Source organism: Mixophyes fleayi, chromosome 5, assembly GCF_038048845.1.
Source record: "Mixophyes fleayi isolate aMixFle1 chromosome 5, aMixFle1.hap1, whole genome shotgun sequence".
NCBI classification, from domain to species: Eukaryota; Metazoa; Chordata; class Amphibia; order Anura; family Limnodynastidae; genus Mixophyes; species Mixophyes fleayi.
The window spans coordinates 246182230-246207304 of NC_134406.1; the positions used below are offsets into that span (position 1 = coordinate 246182230).

Below are 25075 nucleotides of genomic sequence, written 5' to 3' on the forward strand. Positions count from 1 at the left end.
AATTTGGAGTCCTGTACTGAAAATGCAAAAAATTTATTATATTACAAAATGTTAACAAACCCAGAATGATTAGGCTCTTTAATTAAAAAAAAAAAACCACTCCATTATGGCCAGATAACACTACCCCATTGTACAGGCATATATAAGTAATACCTGAAGCGCGGCCCGGCCCACGGAGCCGTCATGACGTGTGACGTCATGACGGCTCCACCGCAAGTAGGATTTTTTTTTTCTATTTAATTATTACAATGGTGATTGCAGGTAGCCGGACCAGCCCACGGTGCCATCGGCCCTTCTGGCATTTGCCAGAAGTGCCCAATGGCCAGTCCGGCCCTGCATGGATGGCTAGTACTCCACAATAACTGTCCTGAAGACAGACAAAGACTGGCTGTTACTGAACTAAGACCTTTACACAGGTAATGCCTTATTATGTATTTTCCCCTCCACACATTGTTACCCAACATTCCATTCACTAACATAATCACACAAGTGACCACTGACTCCCACAAGATCAGCAACTCATCCAATGCTGCTGTGACTATTTCAATAATCTGATTGGTTACAGGTTGTTCTATCTCCGCACACTGAGGACATTTCAAAGGGGTAGGAGATGAAGAACAAATAGAACCCACCTTATAAACACATAAGAACAACACACAAAGCCTGTAGATAGAGTTTTGCAATTTTCTAAATAGGTATCAGGTTAATAGAAGTAGTCATCTTTATGCTACATTATGTCCATGAATTATTATACATTATGTTACATAAATCATATGTATAACTTAGAGACATATCACTAAAGAGATATGGTCTAATGTGAAATAGGTTGCAGGAGAACCATTGTTAAGTCAAGAAACAAGTGCAAAGAATGTATTAAACACAAATAGGTATTGGCTTAATTGTCTATTGTCAGGGTAGTGTAGGATTATGATGGGAAGTAGAGCTTAGATGAGAGTGGTAGTAAGGGGTTTCTTTAACCATCAGCCAACTCAGGCATGTGGCTGTAAAGTCAGAAACTTGTCTTGATCTGAGAAGATCATGTCCTCCATGTCCATATAGAAGTCTATTCTACTAAACCATTCAGAGATTGAGGGAAATCCAGTGAATCAGAATCACAGCCTTAGAGGCATTATTTAAATGCTTCAATAATGATTTCTTATAAGTGGAAATGGGAATTGTGGAGTATAAGAGAAGAGAGAAGCCCGGGTCTTGTGGGACTTCGGTATCGAGTATTTGCGCAGAAACCTGATATACCTTTTTCCAGAAAGATGCTAAACAGGGGCACTCCCTCCATATATAGAATGGGGTACCAACTGCAAAATTGCTTCTCCAACAAGTTAATGAAATATATGGGAATATTTTGTTAAAGAGGCTAGGACATCTGCACAACCTCTTCATAATCTTGAATTTTATTTCAATGACGTTAAAGCTAGAGGAACAAACATTTGTCATTGTAAAGATCTTTAGCAAGGGCCTGTCCTCCAGAGTGATATTTAGGTCTCTTTGCCAAGCCTGGGTATATTTAGGTAGAGACGTATAGGTGCTTTCTAGTAGAATTTGGTAAAGTTGTTATATGGTTCTTCTTGGGCTATGAAGCGAGGAGCAGAGATATTCAAAGGGATTTAATTTCCTGTTGAGGACCTGTTCCCAACCCAGCTCCTGTAAAAAAGTTATTTAATTTGCAAATACGTCCACTGCTCCCAAAAAGGGAGTGAGAAAGATTCCTATAGAGCAGGGAATTGGCCTCTTGAGAGGACCTCCAGTACACCAAGGTTTGTGTGACTGAGAGTGTACCTGTCATGAACTCCCAGCCTGCCTTAGATACAACAATCTGAAACAGCTGGCCGTGACTAGAGTTACCTTAGTGACTTACCAATAAATACACCTTTTCTGCCACCATGAAGGCTATACTATGGAGTCTTTGCGTTCACCAAAACCACTTATTAATATTACACACTTAAATCACATACACATGTAGCAGTAGCCTCACTTGGCTTCATAAATTCACAAAAAATCACTGAGAATATGTTTGACTAAATGTATTTAATTCGAAAAATGATAGAAGATCCAAGAAAATAAGTTGCACAAATGAGAGTCAGAAAGAAAATAGGAAATAAAACCAGAGTCACTAACTTACTAGTTTAAGACTTGGCGTGAGAGGAATACACTTTGGGAAAGATGGTATACTTCAACCTAGATACCTAGGTCATCTCGGATAAATGAACAAAATTACTGGGCAGCAACTGATTTTTTTAACCTGCTCACGCTGCTCTCACCTCCAGCTTTGGAAATTAACTCTCTCAATGTTAGGGCAGATTGATTCCCAGAATGACACAGGGCTTTTGGAAATGAGTTATTGATGTCCTGAGATAGGTCTGGAATTTCACAGTGCAGGGATTCTCAGCTCTGGCTGTTCAGATTGTTTACCCAAGGTCTGTAACGCTTCAGAGATGTTATCTGTCTGGCCTGGTTACTTTCAAAAGACCCTTGACACTTGGATAGGTCAAACTCATGTCATTTCGCAAAGCACACTGTGACTATACATTACAAGGTCACATACAATATACACATTGTCATACAATACATAATTGTTACAGTACCCCTAATGTCTTGAATTTGATACATCTTATTTAATTTTCGTAACGTAAAATAGCAATTGTGTGTGCACAGGAAGAGAAAAAGATAGTTCAATATGAGTATTTTAAACATGGCAGAAGAAAACTTTGCCTAAAACAGCATTCAGCATTGCTGAAGGCTAACATCGCACTCTTAGTGTACACCCTACCTTCACAAGTGTTACCCAGAGATCTAGAATCTAGGTTTTTAGGTTTGAATTATGTTTCTGCAACTGATAGTGTTTTATCAGCCTACATTGAACTCTTATATAGAATAGTGACATAGGCTTTCTGATACTAATCCCAAAAGACTGGATCTGTAAACAATTTGAACGCACACATATGGATGACATTCAGTAGGTAGAGAGGGCTTTATGTTGACCAATTAGTATGTACACTAGTCGGTGTATCATCAGCTGACAGGATTTACTTCTTATCTTGCTCAGAATACTAATTTGATACAATTCTGTGCAATTGCATTATTCTCAGAATGATTTGCTCTAAAATGAGCCATCAAAATTGCATCATGTGTGAACACTATTACTGATACTTGCCTACTCTCCTGGAATTTCCGGAAGGCTCCGGAATTTCGGGGAGTCCACCCGGACTCCTCGAAGAGTAGGCAACCCTCCCGGATCCTAAAAAATGGCGAAATTCATGGCATTGAATATGTGGGGGTGGGGGCTTAATTGTGTCATTAAGCCCCGCCACCGCTATTCAATGCAGTGAATTTAGCCATTTTTTAGGATCCGGGAGGGTTGCCTACTCTTCCCGGAGTCCGGGAGGACACCCCGAAATTTGAGAGCCTTCTGGAAATTCCAGGAGAGTAGGCAAGTAAGAGTAATGGTGTTCACATATGATGCAATTTTGATTGCATCATGTGTGACTCTGTCCTCTGTCATCATGTGTTACATGCTATTACGAAGCATGTAACACCTTTTTGTTTTTGCTAACTACACATCAGGTCGACAGATTGTAGTATTAAACATAATAATCTGAAGTACTTACAATGTGGTCTAAATGGTACGTAAAAAAATCTTTCAGGAACAATATAAAGGAACATCAAGCTGCAACACATGTAAGCATATATTGTACTATGTTCAGTGATAGTTTGATCACTAAGCATTTAGCTATAGACAGAGATATCATGTATTTAGTGCAGGGTAACGTATGCCCATGTATGTATATAACTTTCCCTTTTTAATTTTTTCTTTTAAAACAGGTACATGCGCAATGACCTAAGTCGGCTTCAGATCCGGTGTAAGAACAGCAGAAGCAGCTGTGCAATGGTCTGCTCTCTGGATTCCGTAGACAAACATGAGAGAGAGTGTGAATATGGCCACATGAACTGTATCAACGCTGGTGAGAATCTAAAAACTAACCTGCATTACATTTCCATTCCAACTCAACACATTACTGCATTATGTGCTCAGTTTTAGATGTATTATTTGTTTTTGGATTCATTTATTTTTAATTTCTAAACATTTTAAGATTATTTTTTGTGTAATACTAAAGCACAATTTTTCCAAATGAAATTTGATTAGCAAAAACAACCAGCAATAATCTTTTCTCCTTCAGCAGTAGGATGACACAGGCAGTGGGTTGTGTTTCACCCCTAAAAGGTAGGGTATTGGAACAATCTGACATCGACTCCTCCCTATAACCTACCTGTTCCCCTACTACACCTCATTTTTTCCGCTCTGCTGCATTGGAGGAGGGCACAGGAATTTGTGCCCTTACTTATTTATTTTTATTTTACATTTTTATTTATTTGCTATAAAAATGTGATTGACAATTTTAGTTGTCCCCTGTTTTTTCACCACCTCCTCCATTCACCTGCTTTCGTTGCGGGTGTTCATCACCCCAACTTATGTAGCTGGCCGCAGCCATGAGTCAAGAGAATTGAATTACTGTCACACTCTCGGAATTCTGTGGTCTCATTGCAGGGGAGGGGGGGTTACCTTGCCAATAGGTAGACCCTGGATCTTGGAGGGTGCAGGACCAATATGATATAGGGTGTATAGAGTCGCTGAGAGCCTAGGGGGCTCCAAGAAGCAGTCCCACTGGGATCAAAAATTACTTCTGATGAGCGTGCTCATGTAAAGTCACTTGTTGCCTCTAAGCTTAAGTCAGCTGCCCCAGCAGCCTATACAGCAGCCACCCATTGTCTACATCACCAGGCACGGTTCAGAGGTCTTGCAGTTCATCTTATACAGCTTTCTGTGTGGATACTGGAGTCACACTGATGGATAATAAACAAATTGTGTCTCCTACTGCTGAAGGAGAATAGGAGATCTTTGATCTTTGTACGTACTGTTAAATCCCTTTCTTCTAGGCTGTAGGTAGATGCAGATCAACTCACCCAGAACTATGTGTCTCTTTTTGGGCTAATTATAATCTGAGAAGGAGCAGGGAAAAAAGGAGGTTAGAAGGAAAATAAGTTATTATTCATCTACCTCCTGTAGGTGAATAATAATAACCCACCATCTGTGTCTTCCTACAGCCCCTGAGAATGGGATTTAACAGTCAATATATATATATATACATTATGAAGTGCAAATAAAGTAGTATGTGATGTGTAGTGCATGCTTCATCCTATTAGGCTGCTCTGCCCAGTTTGAGAGAAGACATCTGGATGGTCACCTGGCAGTGTGTGAACATCGCAGCAGGGAATGTCCCAATGGCTGTGGCTATGCCATTCTCAGTGCTGAGGATTTACAACATAGCTGTGTAGCTGAACTAAGAACAGAGCTTGAACTTCTAAGGTAATAACACTTACAAAGGTAGTGATAGAATTGTTCACAGATCTGCGTTTGGCCTGACTGAGCCATGGATGAATCAGCCACACATATCAGGACCAAGTTACATGCACTATCTGACCATTTGGCATTGGACCAAGTGACCAGATTACAAAGTGCACTACACGGTTTTCATCCAATAATCGGTTGAATCAGCAGACATACGACCGCTCGTTCAAAAGTCGGGTCAGTGTGTGCAGTGACACGATGGTCAAAAGTCTGCCCAAATGGATGATTATCGCCACATTTGGTTGGTCGTACCGTTTAATATTTTCGTTCCAATCTCGTTTCCGTTGTGTAGTGTGTATAAACTTCCGACCGATCCACAACAGTGAGTGCGAAATTACAGTCATTGTTCACGACAACATGGCTGTAAAAAGTCGCTAAAGGGACGTCCGCTCTTCCCTTTATCGTCCTAAACAAGGCTAGTGTGTATGCAGTCCATGGACCGAGCGATCGGAACATCGATCGCATGTAAAGTCGCTCGGCATAAAAAGTTGGTCGAAATTTCTGTAGTGTGTACCTAGCTTAAATCCTACTTTCTGATTGGCTGCTGATTTCACACATATAATAACTGCTTTGTGCTGAATGAACCAACACATAGTACAGTGTAGAGCAAATTAGGTCGAAAACTTGTCATTTTACATTCTTAGCTGTGTTTTATATAGATTTGCATACAAAATTCATCAAAAGTGATAATGTCTAGGAATGCTAGCAAAAGTGCTGCTGATGTCTAATGTTTGGAAGTCATTTGTATTGATGTAATGGCTAGCAGTGGCTCTTAGACATCCTACTGGCCCCTAGATAATTGGTGATCTTCATGTCATATCCACGTCACTGTTGGCACCTTGTAGATTGAATTAAATTTGCACCTTACTGGAATGTTTTACGTGGTTAGACAAAAGGGAATTATATTTCAAAATGGGATTTTTACCTCCCAAAGAGGTGTATCTTGTTAGACAGAAGGAGGCTAAGAAGGTAATCAGATGTGCAAAGCACAAACTGAAGAGAAAAAGGCCCAGTCAGTAGTCAAAGGAGGCAAAACATCTTCTAGTTATATAAGTGAAAGAAGAAAAACAAAAGGAGGAATAATAAGGAAATAGCAGATCATCTTAATAATTATTTTTGTTCACTACAGAAAGAGCGGGGAAGGGACCACAGTTAAGTTGCAAGTATATTCATAAAAATGAGATAGAGACAATACGTTTACAGAGGAAAAGGTCCTAACAGATCTCTCAAAACTGAAAGTGGATAAATCAATGGGGCCAGATGGGATACATCCAAGGGTACTAAAAACGCTTAAAGGGGGTGCTGGTAACATCATTAACTTAATTATTCAACCACTCACTAGCTACAGGAGTAATTCCAGAGGACTGGTAAAGAGTGAATGTAGTCCAACTGCACAAAAGTGGAAGCAAGGAAGAGGAAAGCAACTACAGACCAGTGAGCCTTACATCAGTAATAGGTATAATTATGGAAACACTCTTAAAAGAAAGAACTGTAAAATATCTCAAAACCAGTAACTTACAGGATCCCAAACAGCATGGATCTACTGGGGGGAGATCATGTCAAACGAATCTTATTGACTTTTTTGACTGGGTTACTAAAGTAATCGATAAAGGGTGGGGCGTTGTAAATGTAGGTTACCTGGATTTCAGTAAGGCTTTTGTCACTGTCCCACATCACAGATTGTTAAATAAACTTGAAAGCTTGGGATTGGATTCAAAGATGGTGTAATGGATAAGATCTTGGTTACAGGATAGAAAACAGAGAGTTATATTAAATGGAGGTATTCCCTGGAGGGAAAGGTTACCAGTGGAGTACCCCAGGGATTTGTACTTGGACCAGTGCTTTTTAATATCTTTATTGGTGACATTACAAATGGTATTAAAGGGAAAGTATGCTTTTTGCGGATGACACAAAGATATGCAACAGGGTAGACACATCAGCAGGGGTCAAACAAATGATAGATGATCTAGGTAGTCTAGAGGAATGGTTAAGAGAGTGACAACTACAGTTTAATGCCAAAAAATGCTAAATCATGCACTTGGGTCACAAAAACCAAACGGCTAAATACAGTATTAATGGCAGTATATTGGAAACTACTGAGGAGGAAAGGGATCTAGGAGTCACTATTTTAGGTGACTTAAAGTCAGATAAGCAATGTAACAAAGCAATGAGAATAACAAGTCAGATGCTTGGTTGCATAGGTAGAGGATTCAGTAGCATAAAGAAAAAAATAATAATGTAATAATGCCACTATATAGGTCATTGGCCTTATTTAGAATATTGTATTTAGTTCTGGAGGAATTTCGGGTCCCGGTACAGCAACTTCTTAGGGCCCTTCCATATGCACCAAAGGGGGCATGGCCACTCCACGTTGATGGCTCATTTCATTACACAAGCAGACCAGGGCCCCTAGGCTGTGTGGGCCTCGGGACTTTGTACATGCTCCCCTCCCCCTCTTGGCACCCCTGACTGTCACCATTGACTCCACCTTCTAAATATTACTAGAATACACCTGTCTTACTTAAGATGCAACTAAAACCCCTAGACAGTCTCTCATCATCTCCCACTACCTGACATTTCCCTCACACATCTATTCCTGCTTCAATGTGTCCTAAATGCTACAGCAATACTGATCGTTCTCTCTCACTGCTCCTCATCTGCCGCAAATACAGAAGAGAAAACAACCTTAAGAGCTAATCAATTTTTAATGTAGTTAATATTAAAGTCAGTGTATACAAAGAGCTGCTGCCAAAGGAGATTCTGTAATCTCTTAAAGAATGTGATAGAAAAAGAAAAAAGAGCAGGACCCTATATTAAAAAAAACATAAATTAAAACAACAGGAAAAAGTAATCTACTACAGAAACCAGAAATAGAAAAAGAAATAAAAGCAATGCAGTTTTTATAAATGTAATTTAAAAATAATAAATGTATAAGGGAAGTTCATATCAAATTAACACTGTATGCAACAAGCAGAGGAGACCCAAGATGAATTAATATATAAGGAACACAAAGTCCCGTAGGAGAGAGCCAAAGAACACTGTAATTCAGCAATAATGTGGTGCAGATTGAAGGAACCATCTAAATGTTCCTCCGGTATAATTAGCTCAGAAGCAACAAATAGAACCGGCCATATGTTCTCACCACTTCTACAGAAAAGATGTCAGACTCCAAAGTAGGAAAGATTCTTGTGGTCCACGAAAGCACATAGCGACTGTAGCTCCCAAAATTGGGTATCCACTGGCAAATTCAAATTACTAACCCTATTTTACAATGCCCAGAACAACACCACCCCTTCATACATCTCAAATCTCATCTCGAAACACTCACCTTCCTGCCCTCTTAGATCTACCTCTAAAACCTGTGTCTCATGTCATCTTTGATATCCACCTCTTACTACATCCTATAAGTCTTCTCCCATGCTGCTCCACACTTATAGAACTTCCTACCACACCCTGTCAGTCTCTCTCCCACCTTTCAAATCTTTAAACTCTCTCTGAAAACTCACATCTTTATTAGAGCCTACCCCACTCCCACCTATGCAACTCACAGTGGTAGACTCTCACACCTTTCCAAATCTCCACTCTGAACAAAACTTGCTCCTCTAGTCTCATATTTTGAATCAGCTGTGCTCTTTACCCCTCATCATCATCATCATCATCACTAACATTAATTTATATAGCGCAAGCAAATTCCGTAGCGCTTTAAAATTGGGAACAAGCAGTAATAAAACAATGCTGTGTATCACAGACAGAGAGGTAAAATGGCCCTGCTCGCAAACTTACAATCTAAGGGACTAGGGGCCTGATTCATTAAGGATCTTAACTTGAGAAACTTCTTATTTCAGTCTCCTGAACAAAACCATGTTACAATGCAAGGGGTGCAAATTAGTATTCTGTTTTACACATAAGTTAAATACTGGCTGTTTTTTCATCTAGCACACAAATATCAACTTTAAATTTCAGTGTACAATAAGCTATCAAGTATTTGTGTGCTACATGAAAAAGCAGTCAGTATTTAACTTATGTGCAAAACAGAATACTAATTTGCACCCCTTGCATTGTAACATGGTTTTGTCCAGGAGACTGAAATAAGAAGTTTCTCAAGTTAAGATCCTTAATGAATCAGGCCCTAGATTGTTGCCTTATTTACAATGGTTTTCATGTCTTCATTTTTGTATCTACCTTGTATGTCCCTGTTTGATGAATGCTCTGCTTTAAAATTCATTGTAGCTCCTTACAAATAAGCAACAATTATAAATATTAATTTGCTATCGATGATTTGAAAATTAAAGCGCTCACATTTCTGCAAGCAAGAATCACAAGCAACACCCAATTTATTTACTTCCAAAGGCAGTCTAATGCATGCAGATTTGCAGCCGTTACTACTGCACGTGTGTTCTTTTTTCTAGATCTGAAATTATCTGTAGGGTGGAAGAGACCAAGCAGGAGATGGAATCTAGACTTGACTCACAGAGGCGACACATGGTGCAGAAAGAGAGTGTTTTACAGGGTGAAATGGAAGAGCTAAAGGTAAGATTTAGTTTGACCTGAAAGAATGATGCTTACAGAATCCATGTTTTGTGATTTCTCACTTCGAGTTACATAGTAACTCGAAGTAACTCGGGCAGCACGGTGGCTTAGTGGTTAGCACTTCTGCCTCACAGCACTGGGGTCATGAGTTTGATTCCCGATCATGGCCTTATCTCATACTTACCTACTTTCTTCAGCTCCCTTCCGGGAGCCAGCCAGTGGAGGTGGGCGTGAGGGGGCGGGGCGGCCAAAATCGCGTCATTTCGGCCCCGCCCCCTGTGACGGCATGACGCAAGTCGCGTCATTTGGCAGCGATTCACCGGGAATAGCAGCGTTTGGGAGCTAATTCTGCCCACTTCACTAGGAAGTGGGGCACTTCCTAGTGAAGTGGGCAGAATTCGGGAGATTGCCACACTCGTCTGGGAGTCCGGGAGACTCTCGCAAAATGAGGGAGTCTCCCGGACATTCTGGGAGAGTTGGCAAGTATGCCTTATCTGTGAGGAGTTTGTATGTTCTCCCCGTGTTTGCGTGGGTTTCTTCCTGGTGCTCCGGTTTCCTCCCACACAACAAAAACATACTGATAGGTCAATTGGCTGCTATTAAATTGCCCTTAGTCTCTCTCGGTCTGTGTGTGTGTGTGTATTAGGGGATTTAGATTGTAACTCCACTGGGGCAGGGACTGATGTGAGTGAGTTCTCTGTACAGCGCTGCCGAATTAGTGGCGCTATATAAATAGATGATGATGATGATATTGAAAAATATTTTAATTTCACAATAGTTTGCCTTTGAGAAATGTAATTTATCTGTATAATAACATAAATTAAAATAAATGTTGTATCTGTAATAAAAACGAAAGGAAAAAATCAAATCATGTTTTGTGCTTTTAAAGAAACACTGAACCCCAAATTTAAAATGTTCAGATATGAGCCATGAAGGTAACAAATATTGTTCAATGTTACGTTGACCAACCAACTGCAGCTATGGATGAAAAATAGCAGCTTTATTAGCTCTTTAAATGTAGGATTGATTGTGTAATCAGCTGTCATGTTTATGTTTTATCTCTCATTTTAATTTATCTTAAAATTCCGTGCTGGGGCATATTTAACAAATCACGGTAGTGCACTATTGTGCACTTACCGTGGAATTAAAGTCCCGATGTGCCCTCCGCAAATTTATTAAAGGTGCATCGCAGCAGATATCATGGATATCTGCTGCTTTGCACTCCTGATCGTTTTTGCGAGCAGTCACCATTATCAGAATTGAAGAAATCCACTGCTGTCAGCTCTGCTCCGAAGAGCAGAGCTGGACAGCGCATGTGTGGAGGGATCACATAATCCCTCCCTGTCACTCAGCGCGCTCTCTCTGCAACGATAGTTGCAGAGACAGAGTGGGGACTTTGTGCACATGTGCACTGCACATGCGCAATTGAAGGAAGAAGAGGAACGAAGAGGAGATCCCGAGACAGCGCATCCGAAGAGGGGGGTAAGTGTGATTTTTTCTATCACAGAAACAGCAGTTTTTCGGAACTGCTGTTTCTGTGTTCCCTTTTTAATAAATTTGAGAAATAGTTCAATCCTTATCCTTGCGATAAGGATTGATAACTATTTCTCACTTTTGCCGATTAATGATAAATGTGCCCCACTGCCTGTAAAATAGCCTTGAAGAAAAGTTAGATCTCACCCGTTGACCCTTGTCATTTTCTCAGCCTTGGCTTGATTCCTGTTAAAGTATTATAACTGGTTTTGCCCACTGCCTTGGACTCATTGTGGTTTATCCTGGCAGAGTCAGATATCACGGCTGATGTCTGATGTGCGGACTCTGATGGCTTCAGAAAGACAACATCGCCAAGACCTGGAGCAGGCTGACCTGGAGAAACGGGAGCTGATAGAGCTTTTGAAAAGCTTACAGAGAGAGTGCAGATCAAAGAACAACAGTGAAATACATAAACCTTCCAACAGTCGCCCTCTAACACGTCTGGAAACCATAAAGAGGAAACCCAGGGATGTCAGCGCTATCTAACTTGTCTAAACTTGCTTGGGAATATTATGAGTGGTCAGCCTCAAACCAATATGGGGCATCCAATGTATTCTCCCTGTTAGATGTCTGCCTCGTTTCTCAAAGGACTCTCCTTGGTCTGTCACCGTATGATGACTGCAGTATGGATGCACATTAAAATAGGTATCATTAGTGTCTTTGACATTAGCCACTGAAGCCAATGGGGAGAGCATTGCGGTAAAAAGATCTTTGGATCCCTCACCACATCTAACCTGCTCTCCCCTCCGGTGACTATCGCAAAGGTGGCCTCTTTGCAATAGTGACCATAGAAGAGATAGGAGATAGGTGTTTACCAGGACAGACATTTACCATGACTGCTGCCCCAGCAGAAAACTTTTCTTGTATGTCTCATTGTGCCTGTTGGCCCCCTCTCACCAGGGAGACACAGGAGAATAGAAAGCAATGAAAATTTCAAGTTATAATCAACAAGCTTTTAATACAACATTTCGGCATAATTAGAATTTTGAAAAACACCCCTTTACATATTATATAAAACACAATGCAGCACAGACTAGTGTTACCATAACTGCAGACACAACTGCAACCCAGATTGGGAAATCTCCTTAATTGAATTGCTTAAGTTCAGCCTAACTTTATTTTACACAAAGAGCAAATTATAGGTCAGGTCGAGTATTAGATCGATACTAATGAATAGGTAGGTATAAATTATACTAACTTGTAATACATGTAACAAATGAGCATAATTAAATTATAGGTATGTAAATTAACAATATTTTTTTTTTTTTAAAATGCTTAACACTGGTAACATTAACTAGATCGCTGCATGTACGAAGCTGGGAGTAGAGGTCATTATTTAAGGTACTGAGAGACAAGTTGGTGGAATCATAATATCAGTGTCTTGTGACCTTGGGAAGGTCACTTTCTCCCTGGCACTAAAACTAGATTTTAAGCACAAATGGGCAAGGAATCTGTGCCTAGCAAATTCTGTGTACTCTGCTGTCTAAAACAGTATGTTCCATATAGAAATTATTAAATAAAATAAACATAGAAAGATGCCAAACACATCATTAACATTAGTCAATAAAGAGTTGAGGAACGTTATAGAGACACAGAGTCTAAATGCAGAGTCACATAATGAAATGTAATCCCAAATCACAACGGCCAGTGTTACGATTTATTAATGTGGGATACATATCTATGAAATGAATGACTCCTTAGTAAAGCCTACTTTATAATATTGCCACTGTAAAAGGACAGCAATCTTATTCTGTCTTGAAGATATGCCGTGCCCACTTCTACCTGGCTTATACAGTGACACAAAGGCATTTTTGGATAGTGATAGGAATGGAAAATGTTCTTAAAGTGCCTTTGATGGAAACACTTTACAATTTAATATCATATTCTAATGAATAGGTCTTTATGAATCTAAAAATTATGCTGTAAAAAATCTTTTTATAGCCTTTTTTGTTCCTTAGAAATAGTAGTTCTTTGTCATGCTATTTTATAGCCAGCAGATATAGTCACACATTATACATAATTTATTCTAAGTATAAATGTGGTATGCAAAATGTCATTATATGAAGCAGATTAGTATTCAAGTTAGGATTGATGTATTCTCCTGCCACCACCGTTATCATGTGTACTAATGTAATCTTCATTAAGCTTGCTGAATTAGACTATAGAAATTGCTGTTTTGTTTAATTTTATCCACTTATTGGAGAGAAGTGCGCACCGTATGTTGTCTCCTCTCTCACACTCTCTCTGTTGGTCTTCTAGTGCCAACTGGTGCAGGGGGCGATGATTAATAACATCAGCATCCTGCTGCTGTATGATCCTATGACCCTAACTACATTCTATAACTGTTACAACTGCTGCAGCCATTAACCCTATGTGTACCTGCATCACTGCTGTTGTTGCTGTTCTCAAATAAACCAACATTTTGGTTAAGTTTAATGCTGTGTGAATTTACATCCCTATGACACCTTATAGACACAATATTACACTCTCCCATGTAATAAGAAACTAGGAACTTTATAAAGTAGTAAGCCTCTTTAAAAAGGATATCATGAAATTACCATGGAATGTAAAAGTTATATCAACATTTTCCTATTAATGTACACTGCAAAACATTAACTACTGTGATTTTGAAGAACAATTGGCATTGTGCACAGGGTAAATAACGTCACAGTAGAGCATAAGATTATTCTAAGTACAAATATGCAAGCCAACATATTACATGCACAGCAGGAACACATAAGTGGACACAGAGACGATGGGGTCAAGTCTTCTCATGTTTGTAGGAACTGGCCTGGCCTAGATCTTTCCACTCTACTTAGAAATGCTCAAACCTTCTAAGCATAAGGCGCCTACTGCTTCCTCAACCCAGGAAGTTAATGACTCAGAAATCTTGTCATCCCTTGATGGTGCTTAGGCACTGGACTGGTTAGGCAGCCAAAGGCGAGAAGGAATCAGAAGCCCCATCAGTGGAGGGCAACAATGCTCATTTATTTATTGATTGGGTGGATACTGTAATCTGAAATGTAATGCGATGTAACTGCTCTCTTGCACACAAGTAATACTCCTTGCTTATGCTGGTGAAAGCCGAGTCGGTGATGCCAGACCAGTGGTTCCAAGTTTTGCAATGCTAATCGTTATCTCTTTTTTCAAAAGAGGAAACTGTATGGAGGCCCTGGTTAACAGACCGTCTAAAACAGGCCTGTCCAACCTGCGGCCCTCCAGATGTTGTGAAACTACAAGTTCCAGCATGCCCTTCCAGCTATCAACTGGTTGTCTACCAGCAAAGCATGCTGGGGCTTGTAGTTTCACAACACCTGGAGGGCCGCAGGTTGGACAGGCCTGGTCTAAAAGGACGACCAAGCCTATCACATATGCAATGCCCATTACAGGTCCTACAGACAAAAATAACACGGTCGTCCTTAAGACTGTATTTACCACTGCAGGTTTTACCTTACAATTAAAATTCACTTGTTTCTGGGTCAGTAAAGCTATGGATATTTGTTTGTTGCTGCTTATAGAAGGATTCCAGAATATGACTCCTAGGGATCCAGCTAGCATCTATCATCATCATCACCATTTATATAGCGCCACTAATTCCGCAGCGCTGTACAGAGAACTCATTCACATCTGTCCCTACCCCAGTGGAGCTTACAGTCTAAATTCCCTAACACTAACACACACACAGGACAACACTATATACCCTGGTGCCATGGCCTTGTATTCAGGAAGGCTTGTGGTACAAACCTCAGCTACCTGTAGCTGGATACAGGGCTTTATGTTTTAAGGTCTGGTTGGCAGACGTTCGTTTGAATATGTTCCTAGTAACCTTTACCTCTTCTGGGATGGTTTTGTTTGGACAAAAGTATTAAATATTAAGCAACTGTGAGAAAATTCTTCCACAGAATACGTCCAAATGGCAGGGTTCACACCATGCTTGGCTTTTTTGTGGCTAGGCAAAACAACTTAACTTGAAACTAGGCAGTAGAGGACCCGTCATTACCTGCAGGGACTTCGCAAAGAAAGTGTGTTTTTGGTCAGATAATAGATCAGGAAGTGTCAGTTGGGAGACCTCTAGGGATTCAGCAGTGACCGGCCTCCTGCATTTTTTCAGCTATACAGAGGTCCGTTCCATAAAGAAGTATGCAGGTTACAAGATCTTTAGAAATCCTCCTGCCTCAACCTTCCTTCCTGTCTTGTGTTCCACCTCGGTAAGCCTTTTACAGAATGGTCAAAATATTGCTGATGTCAGAAGAAATCTGTACAATCCCAGCGGTCAAGGGTTTATACTATTATTGTCATGTTCTCTGAACATTTTCCTGCCCAGTGTTGTTGGATTGAATCTGTGAGTTCAGGCATTCAGGCACTAAGAGAGGTGAACTTCCAGACATCCATGCACATATCATGGATGCATATGAACACATCCAGATTCGTCTGGAATCCCAAAAGTAGTACCTGCACTTCACCTTCAAGAGACTCACTTCCAATGCTGAGCCCTCCCATTTGGGCTGACTTCTTCTTGTTCACAAAGGTTGATGGATGGCAGCTCCTTACTATGTCCCATGTTGATAGTGATCAACTGCTAAAAGAACATCCTCCTACTGAAGGCCAAGTCTCACTACTTGACACACTGTCACCTGGACACTGCTGTGCATTTCCAATTAACGGGGACACGTCCCTGAATGCTGCAGCAAAAGTGACCTTCCTAGGTCTTACCTATGACAAGGTCCAGCTGAGTTTATCTTCCATAGTGGAGGTGTGTATCCTTCAGAGGTCACTTGCTACTCTCTTGGCCATTCTTCAAACCTCAGTATACTACTGCATGAGGTTGATGGGATAATGTGGTTTATATAGAAGTGGTTCCATTCAGTCAATTTAATCTAAGAACCCTACAAAGGCACCATTCTCAAGAACTGGGAGAGGAAGCCAATTCACCACTCAAGAGCTAGGTTAACTGGCTTCAGATAAAAATGGACCCTACACACACCGATCATCCACAACATTAAAACCACCTGCCTAATATTGTAAGCCCCGCTGATGCTGCAAAAATATCCCTGACCTGTTGAGGCATGGACTCCACAAGACCTCTGAAGGTGTCTTGTGGTATCTGACACCAAGACGTTAGCAGCAGATCCTTTAAGCCCTGTAAGTTGAAGGTGGGGCCTCCATGGCTCAGACTTATTTTTCTAGCTCATCCCACAGACGCTTGATGGACTGAGATCTGGTGAATTTGGAGACCAAGTCAACACCTTGAATTCTCTCATGTTCCTCAAATCGTTCCTGAACAATCTTTGCATTGTGGCAGGACATATTATCCGGCTGAAAGAGGCTACTACCATCAGGGAATACCGTTTGCATGAAGGGGTGTACTTGGTCTGCAATAATGTTTAGGTAGATGGTACGTGCCAAAGTAACATCCACATGCCAGGACCCAAGGTTTCCCAGCAGAACATTGCCTGGAGCAGGCCTGTCCAACCTGCGGCCCTCCAGATGTTTGTGAAACTACAAGTCCCAGCATGCACTTCCAGCTATCAACTGGTTGTCTACCTGCAAAGCATTCTGGGGCTTGTAGTTTCAACACCTGGAGGGCCGCAGGTTGGACAGGCCTGGCCTAGAGCATCAACACTGCCTCCACTAGCTTGCCTTAGTGCATTCTGGTGCCTTCTCTTCCCCAGGTAAACAGCACACATGACCTACCACATGATGTAAATGAAACCGTGACACATAAGACCAGGCCACCTTATTCCATCGCTCCACAGTCCAGTGTTAATTTTGTCAGCAGCTAATTAACCAACCAGGTTTGTTTGTTTTTGTGCGTCAGAAGAAACCCACGACGCACACAGTTCTGGAGCTCACTTTGCCATTGTAAGAACTTTCGGCAGTGGACAAGGGTCAGCATGGACACTCTGACTGGTCTGTGGCTATGCACTGTGTTCAGACACCTTTCAGTCATATCCAGCATTAAGCTTTTTAGCAATTTGTGCTCACGTAGCTCTTCTGTGGGATTGGACCAGTCGGGCTAGCCTTCACTCCACACATGCATCAATGAGCCTTGGACGCCCATGACCACGTTGCCGGTTCACCGGTTGTACTTCCTTGGATCACTTTTGGTAGGTACTGACCACTGCATACCGGGAACGCCCCCACAAGACCAGCAGTTTTGGAGATGCTCTGACCCAATCGTCTAACCATCACAATTTGGTCCTTGTCCAAGTCGCTCAATTCCTTACCGCTTGCCAATTTTTACTCTTTCCAACACATCAACTTCAAGAACTGACTGTTCACTTGCTGCCTAATATATCCAACTGCTTGACAGGTGCCATTGTAGGTCAGCTCCAATGTGGATATAATTCAATACATATTTTTTGCACAGCACTGCGTAATATGACTGGCACTATATACACAATAATATAACCTCTTATGCCAGCCTAAATGAATATGTGGAAAATTTGATTGACTTCATTTAAAAAAGTATAATTGATAGAAGATTCAGACTCCACAGTCATTTTGTCACAAAAACTAATGAAATTCTTTCACAGAACAAATATAACAGTCAAATTGCATTGTATGGGGAGCACAGACACAGGGCTAATTACATGGCTGCACTTTATGCTTATTACATGTCTGTACTCTTCTGAAAATCCACCATCACATTATCAACTTCACCTGAACTTGCAATTCAAACCCCAGAGGTGCGACTACTGTATCTGCTGAAGGAGCAGGTCATTCTGAACAAAGGCAGACTTATTCTTCATCTCACTATACATTATACCAGGAAAGCAGTCTGCAGTACATGGAAGAAAGTTAATATCTTTCAAACTTGGAAATTGATACAATAAATTTGGTAAGATCTGGGGAAGATGTATCATACCAGTGCTCCCTGTGACCAGATTTCTTTTCTGAACTTGCTCTGTGCCGTGTGTCTACAGCCACTAGCATTTTTTAGACAATCGCATCCCAAAATGTAAGTTTACATTGAGCAACCATCAGCAATGCCCACTATGTTTTGCATAGACCTTCTGGATGAATAACATGTACTACCTGTGAGATACATGCGTCATGATTTTGATTCCGACCAGGGCCCTATCTGTGTGGAGTTTGTTGGTTCCCTCCTGTGTGGGTTGCCTCTCCCAGTCCGAAAACATAATGGTAGGTTAATTTGGCTTCTAACAAAATGGATTCAATGATATGTTTGTGTGTGTCTTGCTGGGAATTTAGACTGTAAACACCAAAGAGGCAGGGACTCTCTACAGCGCTGCGTACTAAGTCATATTCAACAGTTACTGCATGCTATCAATTCTAAGTAATAATTATTGTAACGTAACTAGGGTACTATACATGTTTTACACAAACATGGAGGAACAAAAAAAACGAATGTGTACTCAACAAATATACAATGCAGCTTTATCAATGCTCGGTTTGACCAAATAAAATGGGTCAATAAGTGATCCTTCTTAATTTTATTACAAAAACTGCTCCAAAGAAATAAGACCAACACAGAAAAATTACTATACTGTACATAAAAATAAAGTTTTACACACTTTGAACATGTGTATCAAAATACATCTACTATCTCCAGATCCAAGAGCGGATGATGCAGCGGTATCACAGCACTTGTGTCCATTGGTCCTTTAGTGCTGTGCGCGCCGCTTTCCAACAATCTTATAAAATATTCACATATATAAGATGTCCAGGAGAGTTTCTCCTATCTTGTGAACGAACGTATGTGACGCCCCCTGTTGCCGTTTCCACCCATGAACTTTCCACGTGAAGTGTTTCCACTGCCTGCAGCGTTATTCCAGGACGGTCCGAGGCCACCGCGGCCCCTGGCAGCTCGTTCGCGTGGGTTTAGACGGTATCCTAAAGAGGACATAAGAAATTCAGCATTCAGTGGGAGAACGGTTTAAAATAATCGTAAAAATATACTGTATGCCTTCAGATCTGATGAAAACCTGAGTCTCTGCAATAAACGTTTTTTAGTTGGAAGACATCCGTAGTCTGTGTAAAACTTGTGTACGTGTCTCATAGGATCTATTTGTGATATTCTAACGCCCACCAAGCGTACATTTCATTAAATAAATGTATGTTTCATATACAAGCCGTTTGATAATAATTGAACCATATGCCCAAATGACAGATCTCGCTATGAAATAAATAGCATTGTCTTTTATTTTAGAGATGCACGGAAGCCATATTTTAGGATTCAGCTGAACACTGTACTGTACTTCAAGCCACAATTTGTCATATACCTTCATAACGGACACAAAATGTATGGATTATTACCATTTATTTAGTATTAGCCCAATATTTGGAGCCATGTGTTGAGGGTCTTATAATGAAAATGGGTGTTTGTAATGGTTTACACATTAAGGCCAATTAAGAGTGCAAACACACACACACACGTTCTATACCTATGACTGGCTATGGCTATGACTGTCTTAAAGTTGTCTCCATTGTCAGAAGGTCAGCGCTGGGCGGTGTTTACAGACGTGGTACTAAAACAATGAGCAGAGACCCACAAGAATCAGATATTTGATTTTATTAGTCTATCTTGTATTGGACCTAAATGAAATAAGAGGCATGCTTTTCTAGTGAATGTACCACTGTGCGTAACTAGTGCACGTAATGTTACTAAAATCTTCATATTGCCTTTAAATAATCAACAGAAGGTACAATGTTCACATATAAGTATAGAGATTGGAGATAGAAATGGGCTACTTACCCGCAGAGCTCTGTCTAAGAGGGGGCAAGTGTCCCCTATCAAAGTTGCTTTGAGCTCCCCTGCTTTCCACGTAGTTGCCTCGTGGATTGGTTTGCGCAGTCCAGCTTAGGACACGGACTCCTTCATGACGATTGTAGTTCACTAGATCACAAGACAGAAACCATCAGTAAGTAATTGGAAGTGATTCTGTTATTTGGGGGACATTACCCTTCTATAGGTGACTCAATCTCGATTATGTTTTGGACCTTATGTTCCAAATAATGTATTAGTGATCTAATATACATCAATATATCAATAAACTCAAATTAATCAAGATTAATTTAGGTACAACAACTGACAGGCTGTTTATATAGCAACATCTGGGACAGTTTTTAAACTAGGAATCACAGGCTCTAACTTATTAATCTTAGTGATGATTTTCTGAACAAAATATTGGAACCTGTATATATGGGCGTTGACACAAACCACCTGTTGAAAGAGAACGCAAAACCTTGTTCCTTGCCCTCGCTTTTTTATGCCCATGCAGGATAGACAGTAAAGATGTAGACAGTGAATAAGTCGATGTAAAGAGAAGGATTATCAGAAAGTGTGTGTGTGTTTGTATTCCTATACTTGTGGGGAAATTGACTGTTAACACACCAACACTGTGGGGACACAAGAGGAGGTCCCCACGAAACTAACCGCTAGTCAATGCAGGAGACCTTTTATGTCCAGACGACATTCTTGGACAAAAAGTGTGCGTGTTCGTGCTGTGGGGAGGAAAGTCTGTGTACGCCACCAGTGGCCGTCAGTGGAACTGCAGGCTCATACACACATTTGATTTCGAGACCTACGGAAGTCCTCTGTCGCGTCACAGAACTGCCTGAAGAAAAGGGGATTGCAGCTGCCCTCCCTCTTATACATAACTGTAAGCAGTGAGAAACTATCACAGCCTTCTCCTACCAAAAGAAGGAGCAATGGGGTTATAACACCAGCAACAGCGGTGATGATACCAATGCAGGGAACCGCTACAAACATAAAAACAGACTTGTTCTACTCACAATGATTCTGGACCTGATGGCAACAGTGTTTTAAACACAGAAGGAAAAAAATATGATGCAGGGTCTGTCCAAACATTTTCCCAAAAAAGTGATTGTTCCAGAGTGTATAACAAAGAGCTGTAAATCCTATACTGCCAGAAGCATAGACCGGCATATTGCACATGTTCATGGAAGTGAGAATGACGTTTCAAGGGTACTTAAATTTCTCAAGTACTCAAAGGAAAGATGTAAACAATCTGAACACCTTTGAGTTAACTGTGCACATAACTCTGAGGTACAGAGGACAGGGTGCGGTGTTCTGATTCCATGCACCAAAGAAAGATGCAGTTCCCAAAAGTTACAATGAACCGTGTCACTCGTCAAAGCCTGTTCGCCAGAAAATACCTGTGGTGACATATGGAGATGTAAACTAAAAACCAAAAGTGTGACATATCCAACCCTGGGTGTCTGTGCGCCTTTGCTGAACATGTTCCATCTGTGGTGGTTCTTGGAGACATTTGAATGACATAACACAAGCAATTTTATTCACCATGAAAAATGACATATGCTGTTACCGCCTGTAACAAATAAAGAGTTTAAAAAAAATAAAATGACATATGCATCATAGATGGGGCAGCATCTCTTATAACCAGGTCGGATCAGATGCTGGTAGACACGCGTACATCCGCCAGAAACAGGGAAGGCTACTGTTACATGCCTGAAGAGTTACTCCGTTGGAGAATATGGAAGACTTTAACATTCCATCAAACTTTCTGCATGTAGCAAATGCTGTGATAATGAAACCAGTACATTCAAGACACCCTCGTTGGCACTGAAGGTCAGCCATGGCTTGCAAAAGATTTTGAGAATTGTAGAAAGCCAAACAGTGATGGAGTGGAAAATTCACGCAACTTCAGGAAGATAAAGGGAAGATGGAACGTGCTAATCTCATCGACTATCTTAAACGCTGAAGGATTAAAAATTGAACATGGCAACACAGTAACTTATCCACTGAGCCATAACTTAAAAGCTGGGTATTGCTTGCAAGGGTCACCCTGGTACAGCCGAAGAATGGAAGGGGAAGTTTCCAAGATGATACTAACTACCTTTCCTTGGATAGATACTTCAAATCTCCACAACGTTGTTGCTTTAGCTCTTTTTAAGTTTTCTGCTGCCACTTCACAAGGATTAAAATCCTGCTAACGGCAGCAATGCAAAGGGCAATGGAGCTTCTTGCAGAGAAGGGTGAAGAACGTGCAGTGACCACTGAATGTGTCTACATGTCACATTGTCTGACAGTATTCGCCTTTTTGCTCAGGAATGTGCAGCTAAAAGTCCCCAAACACTGTCTTCCAAAGCATTTGAGAGCACGTTGCTACTCTGTCAAAAGTTCTCAACTTAAACAACACAGAACTGGATAAAATGGCAGACATCTCTGGACACGATATTAGGGTGCACCGGTAATATTACCGCCTCTCAGAGGTACCCTCCCAACTTGCCAAGATCAGCAAACGTTTAAAGGCTCTCAAGAGGTGAAGACTGGCTGAATTCCAAGGCAAGAATTTGTGAGAGATTAACATGGATCCAAATGGTAGGTTTGAAATATATTCGATCTATGGATTTGATTTTTACCTTTTACAATGGATATAAATATATATTTCTTCAGAACCAGTTCAGCTACAGAGTGACGGGTTAGAGGATGAGTAACCCCCAGAACCAGAGAGACATTTATTCTGTTAACATTTTTCTTGCACAATGGGGCGATATAAAAATCCAGCAACGCAGGACAATAGCACAACCCCGGTTTCCAAAGGTTGGTGTAGTATGATACATTGATACTTAAAGCACTGTTTTCTCAGATTCATCTGTGATGGAGAATTCTATTTTCTTTAATGTCATAAAGAAGTGAAGGAAAGAAATGAAGGAAAAACACCTGGGACAGAGAGAAGGAAAGCATGGGGGTCTTGGCGAAGTCATCCACACTAAGTCTGTTGTTTCAGGTCAAACTGAACATCTGGAGTGATAACTGTGGTTACAAACAGCCCCTACACATACCTATCTGATTGTCTTGTTGATGGGGTGTTAGGAAAGGGATGTCCCTATGAGGCATGTTCCAGACATGGTTCCTCACTATGTAAGAAAGACAAGTGAGAGTGAGTGTGTGTATAGGTCCATTCACTTACAACATTATTTGGATTATTAGCGTTAAAGGGTGCTTAGCTGACTTTAACAATGTGCATTGAGTATGGGATTTCAAAGGCAGTTTATGAGCGTTAGAAATAACAAGAAAATGTACAAGAAATAAAACATAAAAGGAACATTTGTTGAATGGCCTATATTCATTCTACCCCTTAACATTCTAAGAAACAGGGCACTGGATAAAAACAAAAACGACCTCTCCTAGATGCAGCGTCTTTAAAAGGACCTCCTCAAACAAAAAGCTCTGCTAAAAAGCCCTTTTTCCCACATTGGTTGGTTCCTTCAAGAGGGCGGAGCTTTGTGGCCATTGTCAGATCAGTGGCATTAGCCCCTGCTAATGTGGTGATGGATGGTGCGCAGGATCATGTAGCTAAAATCTTTTTGTTAACTTCAGGTTTCTGCAACCATTCTTTCAATTTGGTCTACTTGCTTGGCCAATATAAACTTGGAAAAGCAAAGGGTTAAAATGGTTTGAGTGTTTTTCATCCAGTGCCCTGTCTCCTTGACAGTTCATTATCTGTGCCCTCTAACAGTAAGGATCTAACAGTAAGTACAAAAATCCCTTTATTAAATAAACCACTGTCAATTTTACGTTCAAATGTTTGCAACCAACCTTTGGGAGCGGGCGGAGTAAAGAATCTGTTCTGGCTATGGAAGGCGCCTCTGCCGCCTCGATTTCCTGGAAAGCCACCGCGAGAGGACACCTTCTGAGTCACTTTTGGTGGTCGCTTGGGAGGAAGAATTCCAACTGGAGGCACCACTTCTTTACGCTCAGCGGCCACAAAATCGTCCACGTGCATGGAAGGCGGTCGGCTCGTGTTCTGCTTCCTCTGGCGAAAGAGATCATGGGGACGCATTCCCTGCCCAAATCCTCCCCTGCCCCTTCCACGAGGAAGAGGCACAAAGTGCGCTCTTTTTGCTGGCTCAATATATTCAGACTTGCCGCTATATGAAAGAAGAATATAAAACTTTCGTCAACCATTAAAGTAAAGATCTAAAATACTTAGTGTGCCAAACAAATCCTATGTCCCAGGAATGAAGTTTAAATGCTCATTGTGTCAGAGAGGACTATGCCGCTCATCTCTTTAAACCTTATTTAATAAGTGATTAAGAATTAGAGGCGGAACCCACCTTGTAATAAAGGTCTCATGTTTGTGCTTTCCCAGTTTAAAACCTTTGGTGGTCTTCGTCCGACCCGGTGATGACGGCTCCAACATAAAGGATTTTTCCAGCTCTGCTCTTAAGTCAAAGTCACTGCAGCATTTTGCAGAGAAGTCAATTAAATCAACTTTCACCTTAAATAAAAAACATTTCCAAATTACAAAATGAAGATTGAGACTGTATAAAAGCAAATAAACTGATCAAATTTTTCCAGTTAGCTTTTGATTTTAGCAAATTATCCAAGATTTTGAGGGAACTACAATGTTATGGTAGAAAGAGTGAAATAAGGAAGGCTGTACCATGTCTAGGTCAACGTCTGCTTCTTCAGGTTGGAATGGTGAAAATGACAAAGACTTCAGCTGCTCGTCCATCACATCTGCTAGAACGTATACCGTTCTACAATCCAGAAATGTAACGGTTATAAATCAGGGGAAAGTACAAAACGTATTATATGTAATAAAGACACTTGGAAATACGCCAATACATTATGAC

General features: G+C 40.8%; 2 protein-coding genes across 4 annotated transcripts in view; one reads left to right on the plus strand and one right to left on the minus strand.

Moving 5' to 3' along the window:
• Positions 1 to 318: 318 nt before the first annotated feature.
• Positions 319 to 13921, plus strand: LOC142159535 (E3 ubiquitin-protein ligase NRDP1-like). The gene is made up of 5 exons (XM_075214429.1): positions 319 to 416; positions 3838 to 3977; positions 5218 to 5380; positions 9832 to 9952; positions 11735 to 13921. The coding sequence occupies exons 1-5, from the start codon at positions 319 to 321 to the stop codon at positions 11969 to 11971; spliced, it is 759 nt and encodes a 252-aa protein (XP_075070530.1). The 3' UTR covers positions 11972 to 13921.
• Positions 13922 to 18925: 5004 nt separating this feature from the next.
• VIRMA (vir like m6A methyltransferase associated) overlaps positions 18926 to 25075 on the minus strand; it is a 29617-nt gene continuing 23467 nt past the window's right edge. For 2 of the 3 annotated variants that reach the window (XM_075213811.1, XM_075213809.1), the window contains 6 exons: positions 24883 to 24979; positions 24554 to 24717; positions 24036 to 24367; positions 23279 to 23353; positions 20205 to 20345; positions 18926 to 19342 (listed from right to left, as the gene is read on the minus strand). In XM_075213811.1, coding sequence (XP_075069912.1) covers positions 19188 to 19342; positions 20205 to 20345; positions 23279 to 23353; positions 24036 to 24367; positions 24554 to 24717; positions 24883 to 24979 — 964 coding nt within the window. In that variant the 3' untranslated portion in view covers positions 18926 to 19187. The remainder of the gene's footprint in view (positions 19343 to 20204; positions 20346 to 23278; positions 23354 to 24035; positions 24368 to 24553; positions 24718 to 24882; positions 24980 to 25075) is intronic. The other variant, XM_075213810.1, reaches the window with a different exon arrangement.

Bases quoted from the DNA above. Each gene is read 5' to 3' on its own strand.
- LOC142159535 (XM_075214429.1), top strand. From the start codon at position 319: ATGGCCAGTCCGGCCCTGCATGGATGGCTAGTACTCCACAATAACTGT. The intron at 3,978-5,217 runs GTGAGAATCTAA...TCATCCTATTAG, and splicing joins CATGAACTGTATCAACGCTG to GCTGCTCTGCCCAGTTTGAG. The intron at 5,381-9,831 runs GTAATAACACTT...TCTTTTTTCTAG, and splicing joins ACAGAGCTTGAACTTCTAAG to ATCTGAAATTATCTGTAGGG.